General features: G+C 28.0%; 1 protein-coding gene across 6 annotated transcripts in view; it reads right to left on the bottom strand.

The window, feature by feature from the left end:
* Window positions 1–407: 407 nt before the first annotated feature.
* Window positions 408–17,813, bottom strand: part of LOC100159378 (putative uncharacterized protein DDB_G0282133) — a 30,131-nt gene continuing 12,725 nt past the window's right edge. For 2 of the 6 annotated variants that reach the window (XM_016803176.2, XM_016803178.2), the window contains exons 11-45: window positions 17,229–17,309; window positions 16,987–17,163; window positions 16,789–16,914; window positions 16,585–16,725; window positions 16,423–16,515; window positions 16,270–16,365; window positions 14,155–14,220; window positions 12,130–12,237; window positions 11,456–11,650; window positions 10,932–11,087; window positions 10,540–10,650; window positions 10,372–10,479; window positions 10,190–10,270; window positions 9,948–10,124; window positions 9,750–9,875; window positions 9,546–9,686; window positions 9,395–9,478; window positions 9,239–9,343; window positions 9,143–9,167; window positions 8,853–9,070; window positions 7,263–7,394; window positions 5,390–5,567; window positions 4,970–5,132; window positions 4,638–4,886; window positions 4,339–4,539; window positions 4,057–4,257; window positions 3,868–3,984; window positions 3,504–3,715; window positions 3,229–3,435; window positions 2,683–2,888; window positions 2,515–2,609; window positions 2,171–2,328; window positions 1,376–1,606; window positions 1,052–1,270; window positions 408–848 (exon numbers count right to left, since the gene is read on the bottom strand). In XM_016803176.2, coding sequence (XP_016658665.1) covers window positions 546–848; window positions 1,052–1,270; window positions 1,376–1,606; window positions 2,171–2,328; window positions 2,515–2,609; window positions 2,683–2,888; window positions 3,229–3,435; window positions 3,504–3,715; window positions 3,868–3,984; window positions 4,057–4,257; window positions 4,339–4,539; window positions 4,638–4,886; window positions 4,970–5,132; window positions 5,390–5,567; window positions 7,263–7,394; window positions 8,853–9,070; window positions 9,143–9,167; window positions 9,239–9,343; window positions 9,395–9,478; window positions 9,546–9,686; window positions 9,750–9,875; window positions 9,948–10,124; window positions 10,190–10,270; window positions 10,372–10,479; window positions 10,540–10,650; window positions 10,932–11,087; window positions 11,456–11,650; window positions 12,130–12,237; window positions 14,155–14,220; window positions 16,270–16,365; window positions 16,423–16,515; window positions 16,585–16,725; window positions 16,789–16,914; window positions 16,987–17,163; window positions 17,229–17,309 — 5,287 coding nt within the window. In that variant the 3' untranslated portion in view covers window positions 408–545. The remainder of the gene's footprint in view (window positions 849–1,051; window positions 1,271–1,375; window positions 1,607–2,170; window positions 2,329–2,514; window positions 2,610–2,682; window positions 2,889–3,228; window positions 3,436–3,503; window positions 3,716–3,867; window positions 3,985–4,056; window positions 4,258–4,338; window positions 4,540–4,637; window positions 4,887–4,969; window positions 5,133–5,389; window positions 5,568–7,262; window positions 7,395–8,852; window positions 9,071–9,142; window positions 9,168–9,238; window positions 9,344–9,394; window positions 9,479–9,545; window positions 9,687–9,749; window positions 9,876–9,947; window positions 10,125–10,189; window positions 10,271–10,371; window positions 10,480–10,539; window positions 10,651–10,931; window positions 11,088–11,455; window positions 11,651–12,129; window positions 12,238–14,154; window positions 14,221–16,269; window positions 16,366–16,422; window positions 16,516–16,584; window positions 16,726–16,788; window positions 16,915–16,986; window positions 17,164–17,228; window positions 17,310–17,813) is intronic. The other 4 variants (XM_016803181.2, XM_016803182.2, XM_016803183.2 and 1 more) reach the window with 4 other exon arrangements.

Genomic DNA, 17,813 nt, shown 5'->3' with positions numbered 1-17,813 from the left:
ATAATATACTGCTGCGAAACAGAATTTTTATTCCGGGCAACGGAAAAGTTAAGATTAATTTTTCAACACCATACACCGAATATTAAATAACGAATTGAACAAAGTTTGAGTCATATAGAGTTGGTACATTTTACAGGCAAGTAAGTGCACGGTTTCAGCTTGTAGATACTATATAGATGGTGTAACAACAATTTTAATAATAATCCGACAAGATTTTATTACTTTTATTTTAACAAAAAAAAAAACAATAACATTTTTTATGTAACTTATTATTCATTCTCTGGCGATTCTTAAAATTGAAACATAAATATTAGCCTATTGGCTTATAATTATTTATAAATATTTAAATAACACAGTACTTTGGGATACTAAAAATTATAGTATAATAAATAACTTATAAAAACCAAAGTACATTAAAAAATAAAAATAAATAAATGAATAAAAATTATACAATACATTTATAATACATCTATGATACATTTCGGAGATGAGAAATATAAATTTAACCTAACATAATTTTTTAAGAAAACAATTGTTGAATGTATTCAGTGGAATTGAAAAATCTGTTTCAGATCATCTATTGTTATTTTAGATGTGATACTGGTACCTTTGAATAAATTATCGGCCATTTGTAGTTTATGTGTTTGAATGTTCATTATCCGGGTTTCGATCGTATTAGAACATATAAATTTGTAAACATACACAGGTTTAGTTTGGCCCACTCGATAAACCCGGTCACATGCCTGTGCCTCTAATTGGGGGTTCCAATGAATATCTACTAAAAACATATGGTTAGCGGCCATCAAATTAAGGCCGACACCGCCAGCTTTCAGCGACAGCAACAAAATCTGGAAAAAGTAAGAAAACAAAATGTTGTCACAAGGCCCAATAAAGTAGCATAATATAACTTTCATAAAATAATTTATAATTAGGTAAAAATTAAGTAATTATTTGTCAATATCTTTCCAAAAACTCAAAATCGGTAACAATTATAATCACATTTAAATTATTTTAAATACACTGAAGACTTAAAAATTGAATATTTTATTACTTGTGGCCCACTGTTAGGTTGATTGAATTCTCTTATTATTTTATTCCTTTTTGGGATGGGAATTGCACCCGAAAACATTTCCATTTTAGCGTTTCCAGTGGTTTCTAAATGTTTTCGAATTAAGTATAAAAAACTCGGCCACTGAGACACTATTATAGCTTTTTCTTTATTTCCTTCAATTAAAACTTTTTGATTTACCAAATCACAAATTGTTTTTATCTATGAACATAATTGGATTGTTAAATATATTAGCTGCACAACAATTTATGCTATTCATATTTGTATTTTATGCATAATGTCATAATGGTAATGACGACATTCTACCTTGGTTGAAATCCAAGATTTTTGGAAAATGTTACTTTCAATCACAGGTTTTTTCTTAACAGGTTCATCTTCTAAAGTAAGGCAACTCATAAGTTCTGACAAATCAATATTGTTTGGAAAAGAATCAATGTCAGTGTTTTCATTATATGAATCATTATTAAATACATCTGTGTCATCTTCCGGGATACTTTCTATATTATCCTCTTTTTTAATACTTTCTTCTGTAATAGGCTAAAAACAATAAGAAAAAACAGGTAAGTGGATGTCGCTCTGCTGTACAGTAGGTTACAAGTAGGTCATTGTATAATGGGTTGTATTAGACTTGAATTCAATGATAAAATATCATTATATGAGAAAAACGATACTGCGCGGAGACGGTTTGTCAGTCTAGATGTTTTAAATTGTTATTATTTATTTTATCATGTAAGTTGAATTAATATTATAATTATTTATTCGTTTCTATGGAGATAAACAAGGCGTTAGAAATTAAAATCCCTTTTTTAACGTTTTTTCGTAATTTTTCGGTGGTTTTTCCCGTGGCATTAAATAGATATTCAGAAAATCGGAAAATGACATCTCTAAAGTACCATCTTGATCCAATTTGCTAAAAGATAAGGTACTATATGTTGAAATCGAAGCACTCCTTCTGGTAGAAATTTTGTATACAGGATATAAAAATAAAAAAAATAAAAAAATAAACACCATTGTAAAACCATAGCTTCCTCGTTCCGCTCAGAATCTAAAATACATGTTTAATACATTTATCTTCAAATTTTAATTTATTAAACCACGTACTCCTTTGATTAATATCGGATGGCAACATATTTGTCTTAGCCTTAAAAGTAATACCAATATATGGTATGTTTGTATTTCATTAATCTCCTTGAATTGTCTGAATAATTTAATCAATTCAGGATGATCTTTGAAAACGTCGTCTTTATCTTGATTTTGTTCTGTAAATAAATATTATCTTTATTTAATATTATAAACATTTAATTATATTTAATTAACATATGATCAGTTGTAAAGATTATCACAAAAAAAATATGAGGATACAATTATTACACTTAAAATAAACATTTGTAGGACTAAAATGAAAAGAAACAATGAATTAGTAATTAAAAAAAATTGTATTATACCTTGGAAATATTGAACTTTACATTGTACTTCGATGTTTGGGTCAAATACTTTTTCTTTTGCTACTCTATCGTACAGGTATGTAGCAAAAAGATTGCTGGAATAATAAATTACTTTAATCACTATTTTTTTTTTTTTACTATAACTCCTAGTTTAAGACCGATTATTACCTCGAAAACTGTAATAATTTTTCGTAAGCCCTTCTTTCTTCTTTTGACAATTCAATTTCAATTGTATTAATTTCTTTTTTGGGTAAATTAAATGTTGTAAATTGTGTAAGCTCTGATTTTGTCCGTCTTAACATTAATGTTTTTACGAGTAGGGAAAGCCTGTGTTTCCCTGCATCGTCATTATTGCTGACCCACCTTTTCCAAACCTTCAAAATTAAAAATATCAATATTGTTTATATTTTTTCCAACCACAATTTCCAAATTCACAAATAGCAAAATAATTTACAAAAACTCAATTTCTAAAACATGTGCTGAACAATCAAAATTATTTTTATAAATATTTAATAGTATTTAATTTTGTTGTCTGTGTGGCATAATAACTAAAAATGTACTCACACAAAAAGTAGCAAAATTAAATTACTATGTATATATATGTAATATGTATATATAATATATATAATACTGACATTTTTTAAACATAAGAAGTTTATATTATTGTACACATAATTTATTAAAAATCTATAAGAAATACATTATTGTACTTACAGCCCAATCATCAAACGGCTTGCAACGCACAAATTTCAACAAAGTGAAAAAGTCTGCCTCTTTATTATGGATCGGAGTTCCCGTGATAGCCCATCGATTTAAACTTTTAATATTACATACAGCAACTGAAGTTTGAGTCTTATGATTTCTAATATTATGGCCTTCGTCCAAAATAATGCGATCCCATTTTATTCTATATAAAGGGCTCTAAAATTATTTTTAAGATGATTTAATTAAAATAAACTCAATATAATTTGTATAATATGTTTACTAACTGTATTCTGTTTTTTTTTTTGATCCCACATAACTATATTGTAGGATGTAATAACCAAGTCATTTTTTGCCAGCTCTAAAGCTGAAAAATCTCTATTCATCCCGTAATACTGGACAACTTTTAATAGTCCCGGTTCCAATTTAGTTTTAACCTCGGTTTCCCATTGATTGATCAAGGACGCTGGACAAACGACTAACGTTCCACCATTAATAACTAAAAAAACATATGAAATACTTTTTGAGAAATAGTCTATTTGGAATTAGGTTTGCTTAAGTTGATAAAATATGAATGAATATTATCTTTAAAATTGTATACTCAATTCATTTAAACTTTAAATAGATATTAATAATTAAATAAAATGTTACCATCATTTCTTCCATTATCAATAGATACTACTGGTAGTAAACTATCTTGTTTTTTTTCTTTTGACTTCAAAATTAATGATATCATGGATAGCGTTTTACCCAAACCCATGTCATCCGCTATAACATAATATAACCAGTTTATTATAACAGTATATCATTATGAATACTTTTAGAGTATACTATATGTACCTAAAATTCCACCATGTGGCTCCTGACATTCTCTCCAAATCAGCCAAGCAATGGCATGTTTTTGATGTGGCATGAGAGGTACGACTAAGCCTTTTGGATCTTCCATCAATATATCAGATGATGGGCATGTGTCTAAAGACTTATGTAGAACCTCTAAGACGTCTAATGTCATAGCTTGTTGGGTTAAATAAGTAGACAAGGCTGACATAACAAAATTATTACATATTATATAACTATATGTATATTAAATTATTTATTATAGAAATTAACAAAAAAAATTACCTTTATCTCCCATATCATTTATATTTATATGAGCCGCTGCTTTTTTTGCCAATGCACCTTTAAGGATACTAGGTTTTGCTAAAGATTGAGATATAAAAGGTGAGATGGCCGATTCATTTACATCTAATTTCTCATCAAATTTGTTAAATAATTGTTCATTCTTAATAATTTCATCTAAATATTTTTTTTTGTCAATCTCGCCTAAAATTAACAATTTAAATTATTGATTTAAGTTTAAATTTATATCTTTTTAGTCAGATCAGTAAGTAATATGCTAATATGCACACTATTAAACTTACTTTGATCTATAACGGAACTACTAGATTGAACTATATTAGTTTTATGTATCTCCTCAATATTAGATTTGGGTATTGTGCAGTTCCCAGTAATTTTCATACTTGACTCAGTCTCAGATTCATTATCTTCATATGATTTTTGAGACTTTTTTATATTCTGATGTGTATTAGACCCGGAAATTGATTCATTTTTATTGTTTTGACTTTGACTTTTAATTGTGTCTTCTAAATTCTGGTTCTCATTAAAATTACCTGCACATAATTAATTTTTGGTTTATTATTAATATATTATTGTATAAACACGATATTGTATTCATACTAATTCTTTAATTCACCTTGGTCTATACACAAATTATTTGATTGAATATTATTAATGTTGTCAGAGTCGTTTAAACTGGATATTACATTGCAAGAAGTAATTGAGTTTACACTTTCCAATTTATCATCAGCATCAGGATTCATTTGCATTTCAGTCTTAGATATACTTGTACTTATAATCTATAAAAAAAATCAATGCATTCATGTTTTACACCAGAAGTCTTCAACCCGCAAGCCCACTTAGTCTTTATTTGGGGTCCGCGAACACATTTAAAGCATAGCATGTATTTTTTTAACACATTTTTAATCATTTAAAACTGATTTTATCACAACGAATGTGACCCATATTTTTTTTATTTGAATAAGTGGCTTTCTGCTTAAAAAGGATGAAAACCCCTGTTTATCACATTTTACTTATTATAAAAATATAATATTACCTCATTGTTTTGATGATCATGACTAGGTGAATGAACTAATGAAACAACATTAGTCAAATTATTACAACTCTCAGAAGGAGAACCTAAATTCGGAATTTTGAAATTAGTGTCACATGTTAGTTCATTACTGGTAGAATTGGTTGCATTTTTCAATTTGTTTTGGTTTTTTTCTAAAATGCTAGAAATCGAATTAAATAACACAATTATTAATTACAAAATAAGTAAGTTAACTACCTAAAATAATTTAGATTCAAATATTTTACTACAAAATTATCGTTTATTTTGTTAAGTCCAAGAAAAAATAATAAACAAAAATATAAATTAAAACAACCGAGGGACTCGCTCTGCTGTATGGTAGGTGTCGAGTGTACCTTGTCATTGAACGGATCATTGTTAAATTAGGCTACAGTGCACTTTACCACACCATGCATATTTTTCGTTTTTTTTTTAACTTATGTAACTCATCGAGTTAAGAACGATGGTGCAATCAGAATTTGTCGCTCTCACTTAGTTTGAAGTTATGGCCCTTGGAAGTAAGCAATTTTGCGTTTTTTTACGCATGAGCGTAAAGCTACGTGTCACGTCTTTCACAATTTTTTTTAATTTTATTCGTGAGACTTATTATATTAATGAAATTATTAATGAGTACCTATTACTTATTTTTAAGCCTAGGTTGTCGTTGTTACTTATGGCAAAATCATTTAATTTTGGACTTACAAATATTAGAACACACAATTACTTTTAATAATAAAATTTTCCGAGTGAGCGCAGCGAGCGAGTGACCCCGCTCGGTGACTCGGTGCAACAAAAATGCAATTTTCTTAATCCTGTGACCCACTTGGGAAAGTGTTTCATAGCAAATCGGAGGATAAATTATTATTGCACTGTCGTTTTTAACTGGTGAAAATACGTAAGCACAAAAAAATAACAAAAATAGTCCTCCACACGGCATTATAGTAGTGTTGCACGCATGCGTATAAATGTAAAATTGAAAACTTTGGAAGGCCATAACTAAGCGAGAGCGACAAATTCTGATTGCAGCATTGTTCTTAACTCGATGAGCTACATAAGTTCCAAAAAAAAAAATTGAAAAATTTGCATGGGGTGGTTAAGTGCACTTATTCCGTTCCTTAAACTAGTCTAAATATCTTGAAAATGTCATAACCTATGTATGGAAAATTATAATTTAGGCAATAGTGAAATGGTGAATGCTTCCAATTTCTACAGTTAATACTTTTGGAATTACAATATTTGAAATTTAATTACTCAATGTGAGGCAAATTTTTTTTTAAATTCCAGTTAGCAACATATTATGAGGAACATTGTATTTTTTTGTTAAAAGTATTGAAATTTTTTATTTTTGACTCCCCATTCACTTTAAGTACCAACAAGGTCAAATTTATAACCAGAAACCACTAGGAGAGGATTTTTTTACTACATACTCACACATCATTGTATAACCAATACATTTATCGCTCAGAAACTAAAAATAAAAATGTATTATACAATTAATAATTAAACTACTATTTTTAGGTACTTTTATTTATCATTCCATGGCTAATCAGAAACTTCAGTGATTCCATACATAATGTTAAATTCTAAAAAATAAATATGCATACTAGTTCGCTAGTTCTTACACTCTTGCCAAGGCGGCATGAGGAAACGCAAACACAAGATTGTAGTGGACCGTATAGATTATGTACTCAACATACACAATCTCACTTTGTGGGTGCTTTACTCGTCACTCTCCGTGTCAATTTTTTAGTCATAAATCAATAGACAAGACGCACGAGGCAATACACATAACGCACATAGTGAGAATAAAGAATTAGGTAGCTTAAATAAAAAAAAATTGTATTTATAGAAACATTACCAATCATCCATTGAAGTATCTTTTACAAAAGACAACAGTAGATTATCTTCAACATCTGAGTTCTCAATACTGCTAAGTTCACAGTCGTAAAAATCAACAACATTGTCTTCATAATCTTTGACATAACTAGAGCTATCAGGAAAAATAAACAGTTCGTTAATTAGAAGTCCACAAATACAATATAAATTCTTTAATTTGAAAAGGTATTACATAATAATCCTTTTTAATTATACTTTATACTCAGGGGTTCCAAAACATTTTTACTCAAGGCAGTGGCGTATCCAGGGGAGGGGCTGAGGGGCTGCAGCCCCCCCCGAAATGTTAAAAATTATTTTAATGGTCTATGATAGTAGCTCAAAGTCTTAAATTGTATTTAAAATATTTAAAAATGTACAATATGTATTAACACTTTTCAGCTATCTATTTGTGCTAGTACGTATTTAATGTGTAAAAGTGTAAAAGTTGATCAGCACCTCCCGAAAAAAAATCCTGGCTACGCCACTGACTCGAGGTTATATTAAAATTAAAAACTCATTGTGGGCTTAAGTATAATATACATATGCATTGTATATAAGCACATGTCTTACAAAGCTTAATTATTTAATCTTTATATTACGGGTCGAACCCAATACAACAAATTATACACAACGAAATAAAATAACTAATAAGGTTATATGATGTATAACAGTAGAAAAAACATAATTAATAAAGAAAGCTTGAATGGCTAATACAGAAGTGTAATGAAGAACCATTATTTGCAATGTGGACGCCTCGTACATATGAAGAGTTAAGAAAATAGGTAGATGAAGAGAAAAGTATTTGGAAAGGGATTGATAACAAGTATAACAACAAGGAACATTGAAATTAATACAAAATAACAATAATTCAGGTTGTTTTTAGAGGTGAGAAAGTTTCTTAGAAAATAAATATTTGCCTAGTGTTTGATCTATAACAGCGATTCTCAACTTAGGACCGCCAATAAGTTTTTTTAGGTTTGCCAATACATCACGTAAGGCTCTGTTTAGACCAAAAAACATTTGTCAGAAACATATGTTTCTGAATGTTGTTGACAAATTTTTATGCTACCGCTCATGACGGGAAATCAGAAACATTTTCAACAACCAATATTCGTTTGGTCTCAACGGGGCCTTAAAATAGCTAATGAGGATATCTTATAAGTATATAATACAAAAATAAATTATCATCGGTAGCCAAAAATTAATAGTTATATTCATTCAAACATAAGGTGGGAACAGATTTTTAGTAACAAGAACATTGGTCGATGTTAGATCAAAAATCAATAAGAGTATACTGTATTAACCAAAAAAGCATTAAGAAAGTTGATTCCTTTTACAACTGTATACTTATTAAAAATAGAATATTTTAAAGATGGTTACAATTAATAAATTAAATTAATAAATCAGCTGGATAAATTACCAACCATGTGAATGAGTTAACCAAATCAGTTGAGCCAAAGATTCTAACCAACAACAGCAAAGAAGTAAATTTTTTTTGGAAAATTAAAAATAAACTTATATTAGATTATAAATATTAAAGAACACAATAAAATAGAATAAAAATATAAATTACCTCACGAGATTATTAAGACTTGTAGGAGTATTGCATTGAGGAATAACTTCTTTATTACTGACATAATTTTCTAAATTATTTAGAGATTGAGAAATTGACTTCTCATAAGCTTCACATTCTATCCCATACCTAACTAAATCCCTGTCTGATGGCTTAAACAAAAGGGAATCATCAAAGTGTTCAGAATCATCATTGGAACTATCAAGAATTTGTCTTGCCTAAATTGTAAGACATAATCTATTAATGATTGAGCTTGATAAAAAAAAAAAAAACAAAAATATTATACTTACATCACTAGAATTGAATGACACACTTCTGCAATACACAATAAAAATAAAATAAATATATTATACATATAATTTGGATGTCAAAATAATTGTTCTCACCTTTCAGTCAAATTTTTGTCAATTTCTTTATTGTTGAATATTGTTAAATCAACTCCATGATTCATAGATTTAGTCGGTTTGTCTGTTTGGTCTAACCTACTAAAACTACTAACTCAAATAATTGCTTATTTAAAGTTAGAAATTAATTATTCTTACCTTTTTCCTTCATTAACCATGCTAACATTTTCATCAGATAAATGAGTAGTTACCACCAACAAATCATCTTGATTTTTAGGAATACTAGCAAAAGACAAAATATTTTAGTAAAAAAAACTACCTAACAAAACATTGGAAATTAAATTAATACTTTTCATTAATATAATCTTCACAAGTTTGGGACCCAGTCGTTTTGTCTGTACAATCTGTTCCTATGCCTAACTCTTCATCCTCATTGTTAACCAGTTTTGTAAGCATTTCCTCATCTTCGATTGTTAGTATTTTTAAACTACTGCAATAGTTTGGATATTTTAAATGCATAGTGCAAAACATGAATATTATTAATTGTTCTTACCCTTTATTATTCTGTTCCAGTTTCGATTTACATGTTACATTTTCATTTTCTGACATTATTTCTTCATTAACATATTCATTGATATCCAACAAATCTTTTTGATTAAAATTATTCTCACAATCAATACTAAGGATATATAATACGCAACTTTGAAATTAACTACCATCAAATAAAATAAAATATTATATTATATCATACATTTTTGGATGGACAGCTTCTAGAATATTGACATCATAAGAATCATCTTCTGCGTTTGATGGTTCAAAAATATTTCCTTCTTGATTGTTCAGAGTTTCACATACAGTCTCTTGATCATCTTCGTGCATAGTTGACTGGCATGATTTTCTTTCTTGCACAATCATTCTTCCAATATCCCTAAAAACCAGATTAAAATACTTTGTATTTAAACCTAATAATTTATAGTAGTAAAGTATTGTTACGTTTCATGTATGCTGTCTCCTAAATATTGAGTTTTTTGGTCACTATCTGTTTGTATCTCAGAATTTACGTTCTCAAAAGGCCTAAAAAATGTTTATTTTTTTTTATTTTATAGACATTGCGAAAATAGCGATTATTTGAACATTAAGTGTTATTGCAACAATTAAAAATAATTTATTCTTACCTTGTACAGTTTATGCTCTCGTTAGTTACATTTCTACATTTGTCAAGATCCAAAATATTTTCATCATTTTCACATTTGGTCGAGTCCAACAAATCATCTTGATCAATACTATAACAAGAATTAAATACAAATACTTATGAAAATATTAATATTCAATTGTAATGTTACCTTTCATTGTTATTTTCACAAGTTTCAGGCATAAGTATGATATCACCAACATTCACAAATTCAGCACTTCGTTCCTTGCTAATTTCAGAAGATTCATTGCTTTGTGACGTGCTATTTAAAATAAGTATTCAATTTTAAATGTATATATTTTACTTTTTTTTTGATTTAAACAGTTTAATTTAAAGTTTAGTTATTACTACATTTTATGAGCATTATTTTCAATAACTATTTGTGACATAGTTGTTTTGTCAACAGCAGAAGAAATCTTTTCATAGTCTCTTTTTGATTCAATCAATTTATCGTCAAAAATACTTTTATCACTTTAAAAAAAACCATACCATATAAAATATAAGCTTACTAATTACTACTAAATTAAATGAGAGTATTATTACATGGTATTATTATTGTATTCATTTATTTCAGATACTGTTTTTTGTAACTCGTATAATGGAATTGTATTGGAAATGTTGGTTATACTCTCAGAATTCATACAAGACTCATCAACTGGCTCTAATATGTTTTCAAAATCATTAACAGATTTGGAAAAACTGCAAATATAAATACATTTATGTAATTAATTGAACTAAATAATATAAGATATTATAATTTTCAATAAACAACAACATTTAATGATTTGTTTTTTTTTTTTTTTTGTTATATGTTATTATTAAAAATAATATTTAGTTATATAGTTAACTAATATATTTATTAAAATATTTAATTAACGTTTAAAAATTATATTCCACAAGTTAATATTCTCGGATATTTGTGCCACAAAGCACACTGAATTATTAGTTAGGTATTGAATAGCATTACAGTGCACATTATAACAAACAGATTCAACAATTTTTATTATACATATAATTTTATATATTTGTATATTATATTCCATGCTAATATTATTCAATTTAATTACTTTATAAGGCCATGACGATAACTATTTGAAGATTCTAATGAAACCAGGATATCTTCGATGGTATGTTTCATAATTCCTCCAGCATATTCTTCTTCATTACTATAACCTTTATTCTTGATCCCCGAGAGTGTTTTATCATCACTATTACAATATAACTCTACTATAGAGTTTTCAATTTCATTGTTCAAAGAAACTCTGGAAGATATTAAAAGTATAATTTTAATACAAGTTAATTTCAATATCAATACTTATCAACCAACTAAATAGAACAAACATATATAATACATATTATATTCTCAGCACGGAAAAACGATAAATTATCTAATACATCTGTTCCGAAATAGAATATTTCAGTTATGTGCCCTATTTTTCCCTTCCATCTGTCACTACCTAAAAATTATGTGAGAGATACATACAGCCGCCCAGCATATTATATTTTAGAACAGAGTATAAGATTTGTTTTAGCAGGAATTTGTCAATGAAACCATTTTTTTAGATGTTGCTATGATAACATAATTATTATATTAAGAATCGGTTGCTGGTGCGCAACCTAAGAAATGTAAATAAAAATTAACATGTACTCAACAAAAAACATGTATATGTAAAAAGATAATAATAATTAATATAAACAAATGTTACAGTTAATGTAACAATAAACTTAATATTTGACTTACAAACTGTCATTGTTTTCTATTGAGTGGACTGTGGTATTATTTCTTACACTATTATTCATCTCATAAGCATCCAAAGAGTGAATAGTATGGACAGAAACATCACGACAGCTAAATAATATAGAATAAAAAATAAAATTAACAATTTTGGAAATATATTTCATTTTTTATAAGTTTTAAATTATGATAAAGGATAAACTCAACTTACTAAGGAACTATAAAAAAAACATTTTTATATAGGTATCTAAAATTATCCAATAGCATAAAATATCTACACTGATACACAACTACATATGAAGAATTTAATGGATTAACTTTTTCCACATTTTTTTATTTATGATAGTATAATATTTTTTTTAAATGTTTATGTTTAATGGTTTAACATTTGAAACTCCTTACACTTCAAAAAACTACATTTTTCCATATGCCATTGCCTTAGTACAGATGTTCTTAAACTTTTTATGGTACAACCCATTATCAAAAATGATTAAAGTTTGGCATCTCACTATATACTTATGACCATTTTTGTTTGTTTCATTGATGATTGTTATGTTTGCCATAACTTTTAGTCTGACAGCGGTGTGGTAACATATCAGTGGTACACTTGTAACCGTAGTGGATAATGATGAAAAATAAAACTAATTCTATACATCAATGTACAATATGGTTAAATGGAAAATGATCAGTGCTTGGAAAAAACGCCAACCATGAACACACGTTCACATCTAGTGAACAATATTTATATTATTAATGAATTTTGAATGGTTTTTAAATATGCATAAATATATAATAACATTTTATAATTATATATATTATACATATATAATTATTATATAATATTATATTATATATTATATAATTACACATATTTAACTAAATAATATATATATATAATAACATTTTTCTATTAGAATATTCCTATTATATTTGATCATTATGAATTATAAAAATAAAATACGTGCAATTCTAGTGGGCAAGGCTTGACATATAACAACAATATTATAATATTATGATTTTCACAATTTTGTATTAGTATTTAAACAGTTCATAAAAATCAAAAAAAAATTTTAATGAACAACCAAATTAACGCATTATTTTTTTGAAGAGTGTGAATGAATTCAACTTTTTAGTAAATGTTCCAAACACTAAAAATAATGCATCTAATATATTTGAAACAGTATTTATACATTAAATATCTTTTCTTTTATATAATATAATATACCTATCTATTTTATATAATATATTGAATATTATATAAAATTAATATCACTTTTTTCCACACCCATAATCTTGAAAACTACCCGTCCTATTCAATTGAAATTCAATATAGATATTCAGCTAGATCTGGGGAAGGTCAGTATATATATATAAGAACCACCAAATTTACCATCTGGGATCAGAATGTAACTAGACATGTTCTAAACTCTAATATTCATATATAATTTATATCTTAAAATAATATATAAATATTACAAAACTTAACTCGACACACTAAAATAATAATTGCAACCAATAGTTTGAGAATGGTCTTAATACTTACAAATATTAAAAAATAAATACATACAACTATACTTTATTTTAGTAGGCTTCTTCAACGATATATTTTTGAATATTGATATCATTTAGAATTGTACAATATTGAATCGCGATATCAAAAAAAAAATGTAGGTATCGATATATCGATATTCCGATATCTCTATGACTATCTTAATTGTCAATACTCAATTGAATAGGTATCAGGTACTAGGTAGTAACTAGTAGGTATTAGTTGACATTTAATTGTTTTAAAATATATTATTCAAGAGCTTTGGCATTAAAATCAGTTCAGCTTGCTGTACATCGACTATTGATATATTATGATTAATGATATATCGAATGATATATTACGATTATTGATACCTAAATTACCAAAAAAAAGATTGCGATATCGATATCGTTGAAGAAGCCTAATTTTTAGTGAACAACAAATTATGAATTTCAATAACAAAATGAATAATAATAAATAATTTTTAAAATTTATAAAATTACTTTTCAGTTCCAAAATAAAATGTATTGGATATAAATTGATCACCATTAACTGAACTTTGAGAATTTCTGAAAAACAAAAATTTAAAATAAATTCAAATTGAAATGTTAAGATTATAAAAATAACCTTTCATTAATTAAAAATTCAAAATTGTTTACTGCCGTATCGTCCATACTACAACAATAATTAGGTGATAAACTATTATAATTTACACCATCAATTACTTCCACTGGCATTACAAATACTTCATCATTAGTAAAATGTCTACAAAATCAATATGTATAACTATAAAACAACTCAAAGAAGTTTTTTTTATTTAAGAAGAAGAGATCTTAATCTTAAAAAAAAAAAAAGATCTTCCATCAACCATTTAATTCTTGAATGTAAACTTTATTTCAGATTAATCAGTTTTCATAGAATATATAATTTGGATGTTTTTTTATTTTTTTTTTTTTTTCACAAATGTATGTGATATTTTTTTTTTTTTTTTATTAAAGAAAATATATACAATCTGTATTAACTATACAATAAGTAATAATGATGATTTATATACAAAACTGGACGGCTTGATAGAAGGGAGTGTCCAAACAACTCTACTTCAATTTTAGACTTTTTTTTTCTTAAAATTATTTATTGGTTGAGGAGGTCCCTGGGCCAATTTCGCTTTAGACGACGTGGAGGGTTATCGGGGAGAGTGACGGATGAGAGATTGGAAATGAGTGGATTAGGGTGCTTAACTGTGTTATTGTCAAATAATTTATAGTAGAGGGAGGCTAGGGTGCTTATATAAGGGATTTTAAGGTCAGAGTGGAGTGTGAGGTTGCTGACGTACCAGGGTGCGTTTGTGAGGAGACGAGGACAAATTGATTGGAAGGATTGGTATTTTTGAATGTTGGAATTTTTGGAGGTGCCCCATAGCTGTATTCCGTAAGTCATTGAAGGGCGGAGAATTTGTTTATAGATTGGGAGTCTTGTGTTGAGAGGGAGATTTGATTTGAGAAGGTGTTTCATTTTGTGGAGTTTAAAGTTAAGTGATTTCCTTTTTGTTTTTATGTGAACTGCCCAAGTGAGTTTGCTGTCGAGATGGACTCCGAGGTATGGGTGGCTTGTGCTTTGGGAATCGTGACGTTATTGAGGGTCAAGGGGGACTATGGTCAGGACGTAGAGTAAAGGTTATGTGGGTAGATTTATTTAGATTTATTTTGATTCTCCACAAGTTGAACCAGTTTTATAGTTCATTGAGATGGGATTGTAGATTTTCGGATGCTATAGTTAGGTCAACATTAGTTGATATTATGCCTGTGTCATCTGCGAAGGTAGCAAGAGTGGTGTTCTCAAAGTGAGGAATGTCAGAGGTAAATATATTGTAAAGAGAAGGTGCTAGGATACTTCTTTGGGGGACGCCTGCTTTTAAGTAGTGGATTTGTGAGAGTTCGTCCTCGCAACGAACGATCGTTTATGCATTTTATGGTTAAAAACAGGGGGGCTGGTAGAAATCGTATTTTATATAGTAGGCCTTCGTGCCAACCGCGGTCGAATACCTGAGCTACGTCGAGAAAGACGCCAGTGGAGTACTGTTTGTTTTCGAGAGTTTGTGCAATTATGTCGATTATTCTATGGACTTGATGGAGTGACGAATGTTTATTTTTGAAACCGAATTGAGTGTGGGGGATTATATTATGGCTTGCTAATATAGGATTTAATTGCTTTAGTATAATCTTTTCTAGAATTTTTGAGAATGAAGGTAAGAGGCTGATAGGACGATATGAAGAAGGCGGGTCAGGAGGTTTATCTGGTTTTGGAATTAGAATAATTATGGAGTGTTTCCATGAATGAGGAATATGGGAGAGACAAAGAATTGAGTTGAAGATAAAGGTTAAGAGAAGAATGGCTTTCTTGAGCAAATGTTTAATAATTCGATTTGTTATGAGGTCATGACCTGGAGATTTTTTGTTTGATAATTTACTGATAATAAATTGAATTTCGCTGGGGGGGGGGGGTATGCTTTGTGGGTAGCGACATACGAAGGCAATTGGTTAGAGATTTTTCAATAAAGGATGTGTGATCGATGTTGTTAACGTCGGGGTGAGGAGAAATTTGGATGTTAAAATAATCACCTTTCAGTCAAATTGTCAATTTCTTTATTATTGAATATTGTTAAATCAACTCCATGATTCATAGATTTAGTCGGTTTGTCTGTTTGGTCTAACCTGCTAAAATTACTAACTCATGTAATTGCTTATTTAAAGTTAGAAATTAATTATTCTTACCTTTTTTCTTCATTAACCATACCAACATTTTCATGAGATACTTGCGTAGTTACCACCAACAAATCATCTTGATTTTTCCTTTTTTTAGGAATACTAGCAAAAGACACAAAATATTTTAGTAAAAAAAACTACCTAACAAAACATTGGAAATTAAAATTATACTTTTCATTAATATAATCTTCACAAGTTTGGGACCCAGTCGTTTTGTCTGTACAATCTGTTCCTATGCCTAACTCTTCATCCTCATTGTTAACCAGTTTTGTAAGCATTTCCTCATCTTCGATTGTTAGTATTTTTAAACTACTGCAATAGTTTGGATATTTTAAATGCATAGTGCAAAACATGAATATTATTAATTGTTCTTACCCTTTATTATTCTGTTCCAGTTTCGATTTACATGTTACATTTTCATTTTCTGACATTATTTCTTCATTAACATATTCATTGATATCCAACAAATCTTTTTGATTAAAATTATTCTCACAATCAATACTAAGGATATATAATACGCAACTTTGAAATTAACTACCATCGAATAAAATAAAATATTATATTATATCATACATTTTTGGATGGACAGCTTCTAGAATATTGACATCATAAGAATCATCTTCTGCGTTTGATGGTTCAAAAATATTTTCTTCTTGATTGTTCAGAGTTTCACATACAGTCTCTTGATCATCTTCGTGCATAGTTGACTGGCATGATTTTCTTTCTTGCACAATCATTCTTCCAATATCCCTAAAAACCAGGTTAAAATACTTAGTATTTAAACCTAATAATTTATAGTAGTAAAGTATTGTTACGTTTCATGTATGCTGTCTCCTGAATATTGAGTTTTTTGGTCACTATCTGTTTGTATCTCAGAATTTACGTTCTCAAAAGGCCTAAAAAATGTTTATTTTTTTTTATTTTATAGACATTGCGAAAATAGCGATTATTTGAACATTAAGTGTTATTGCAACAATTAAAAATAATTTATTCTTACCTTGTACAGTTTATGCTCTCGTTAGTTACATTTCTACATTTGTCATGATCCAAAATATTTTCATCATTTTCACATTTGGTCGAGTCCAACAAATCATCTTGATCAATACTATAACAAGAATTAAATACAAATACTTATGAAAATATTAATATTCAATTGTAATGTTACCTTTCATTGTTATTTTCACAAGTTTCAGGCATAAGTATGATATCACCAACATTCACAACTTCAGCACTTCGTTCCTTGCTAATTTCAGAAGATTCATTACTTTGTGACGTGCTATTTAAAATAAGTATTCAATTTTAAATGTATATATTTTACTTTTTTTTTGATTTAAACAGTTTAATTTAAAGTTTAGTTATTACTACATTTTATGAGCATTATTTTCAGTAACTATTTGTGA

Source organism: Acyrthosiphon pisum, chromosome A1 (assembly GCF_005508785.2).
Source record: "Acyrthosiphon pisum isolate AL4f chromosome A1, pea_aphid_22Mar2018_4r6ur, whole genome shotgun sequence".
Lineage (NCBI taxonomy): Eukaryota > Metazoa > Arthropoda > Insecta > Hemiptera > Aphididae > Acyrthosiphon > Acyrthosiphon pisum.
This window is presented reverse-complemented; position numbering and strand designations above follow the sequence as displayed.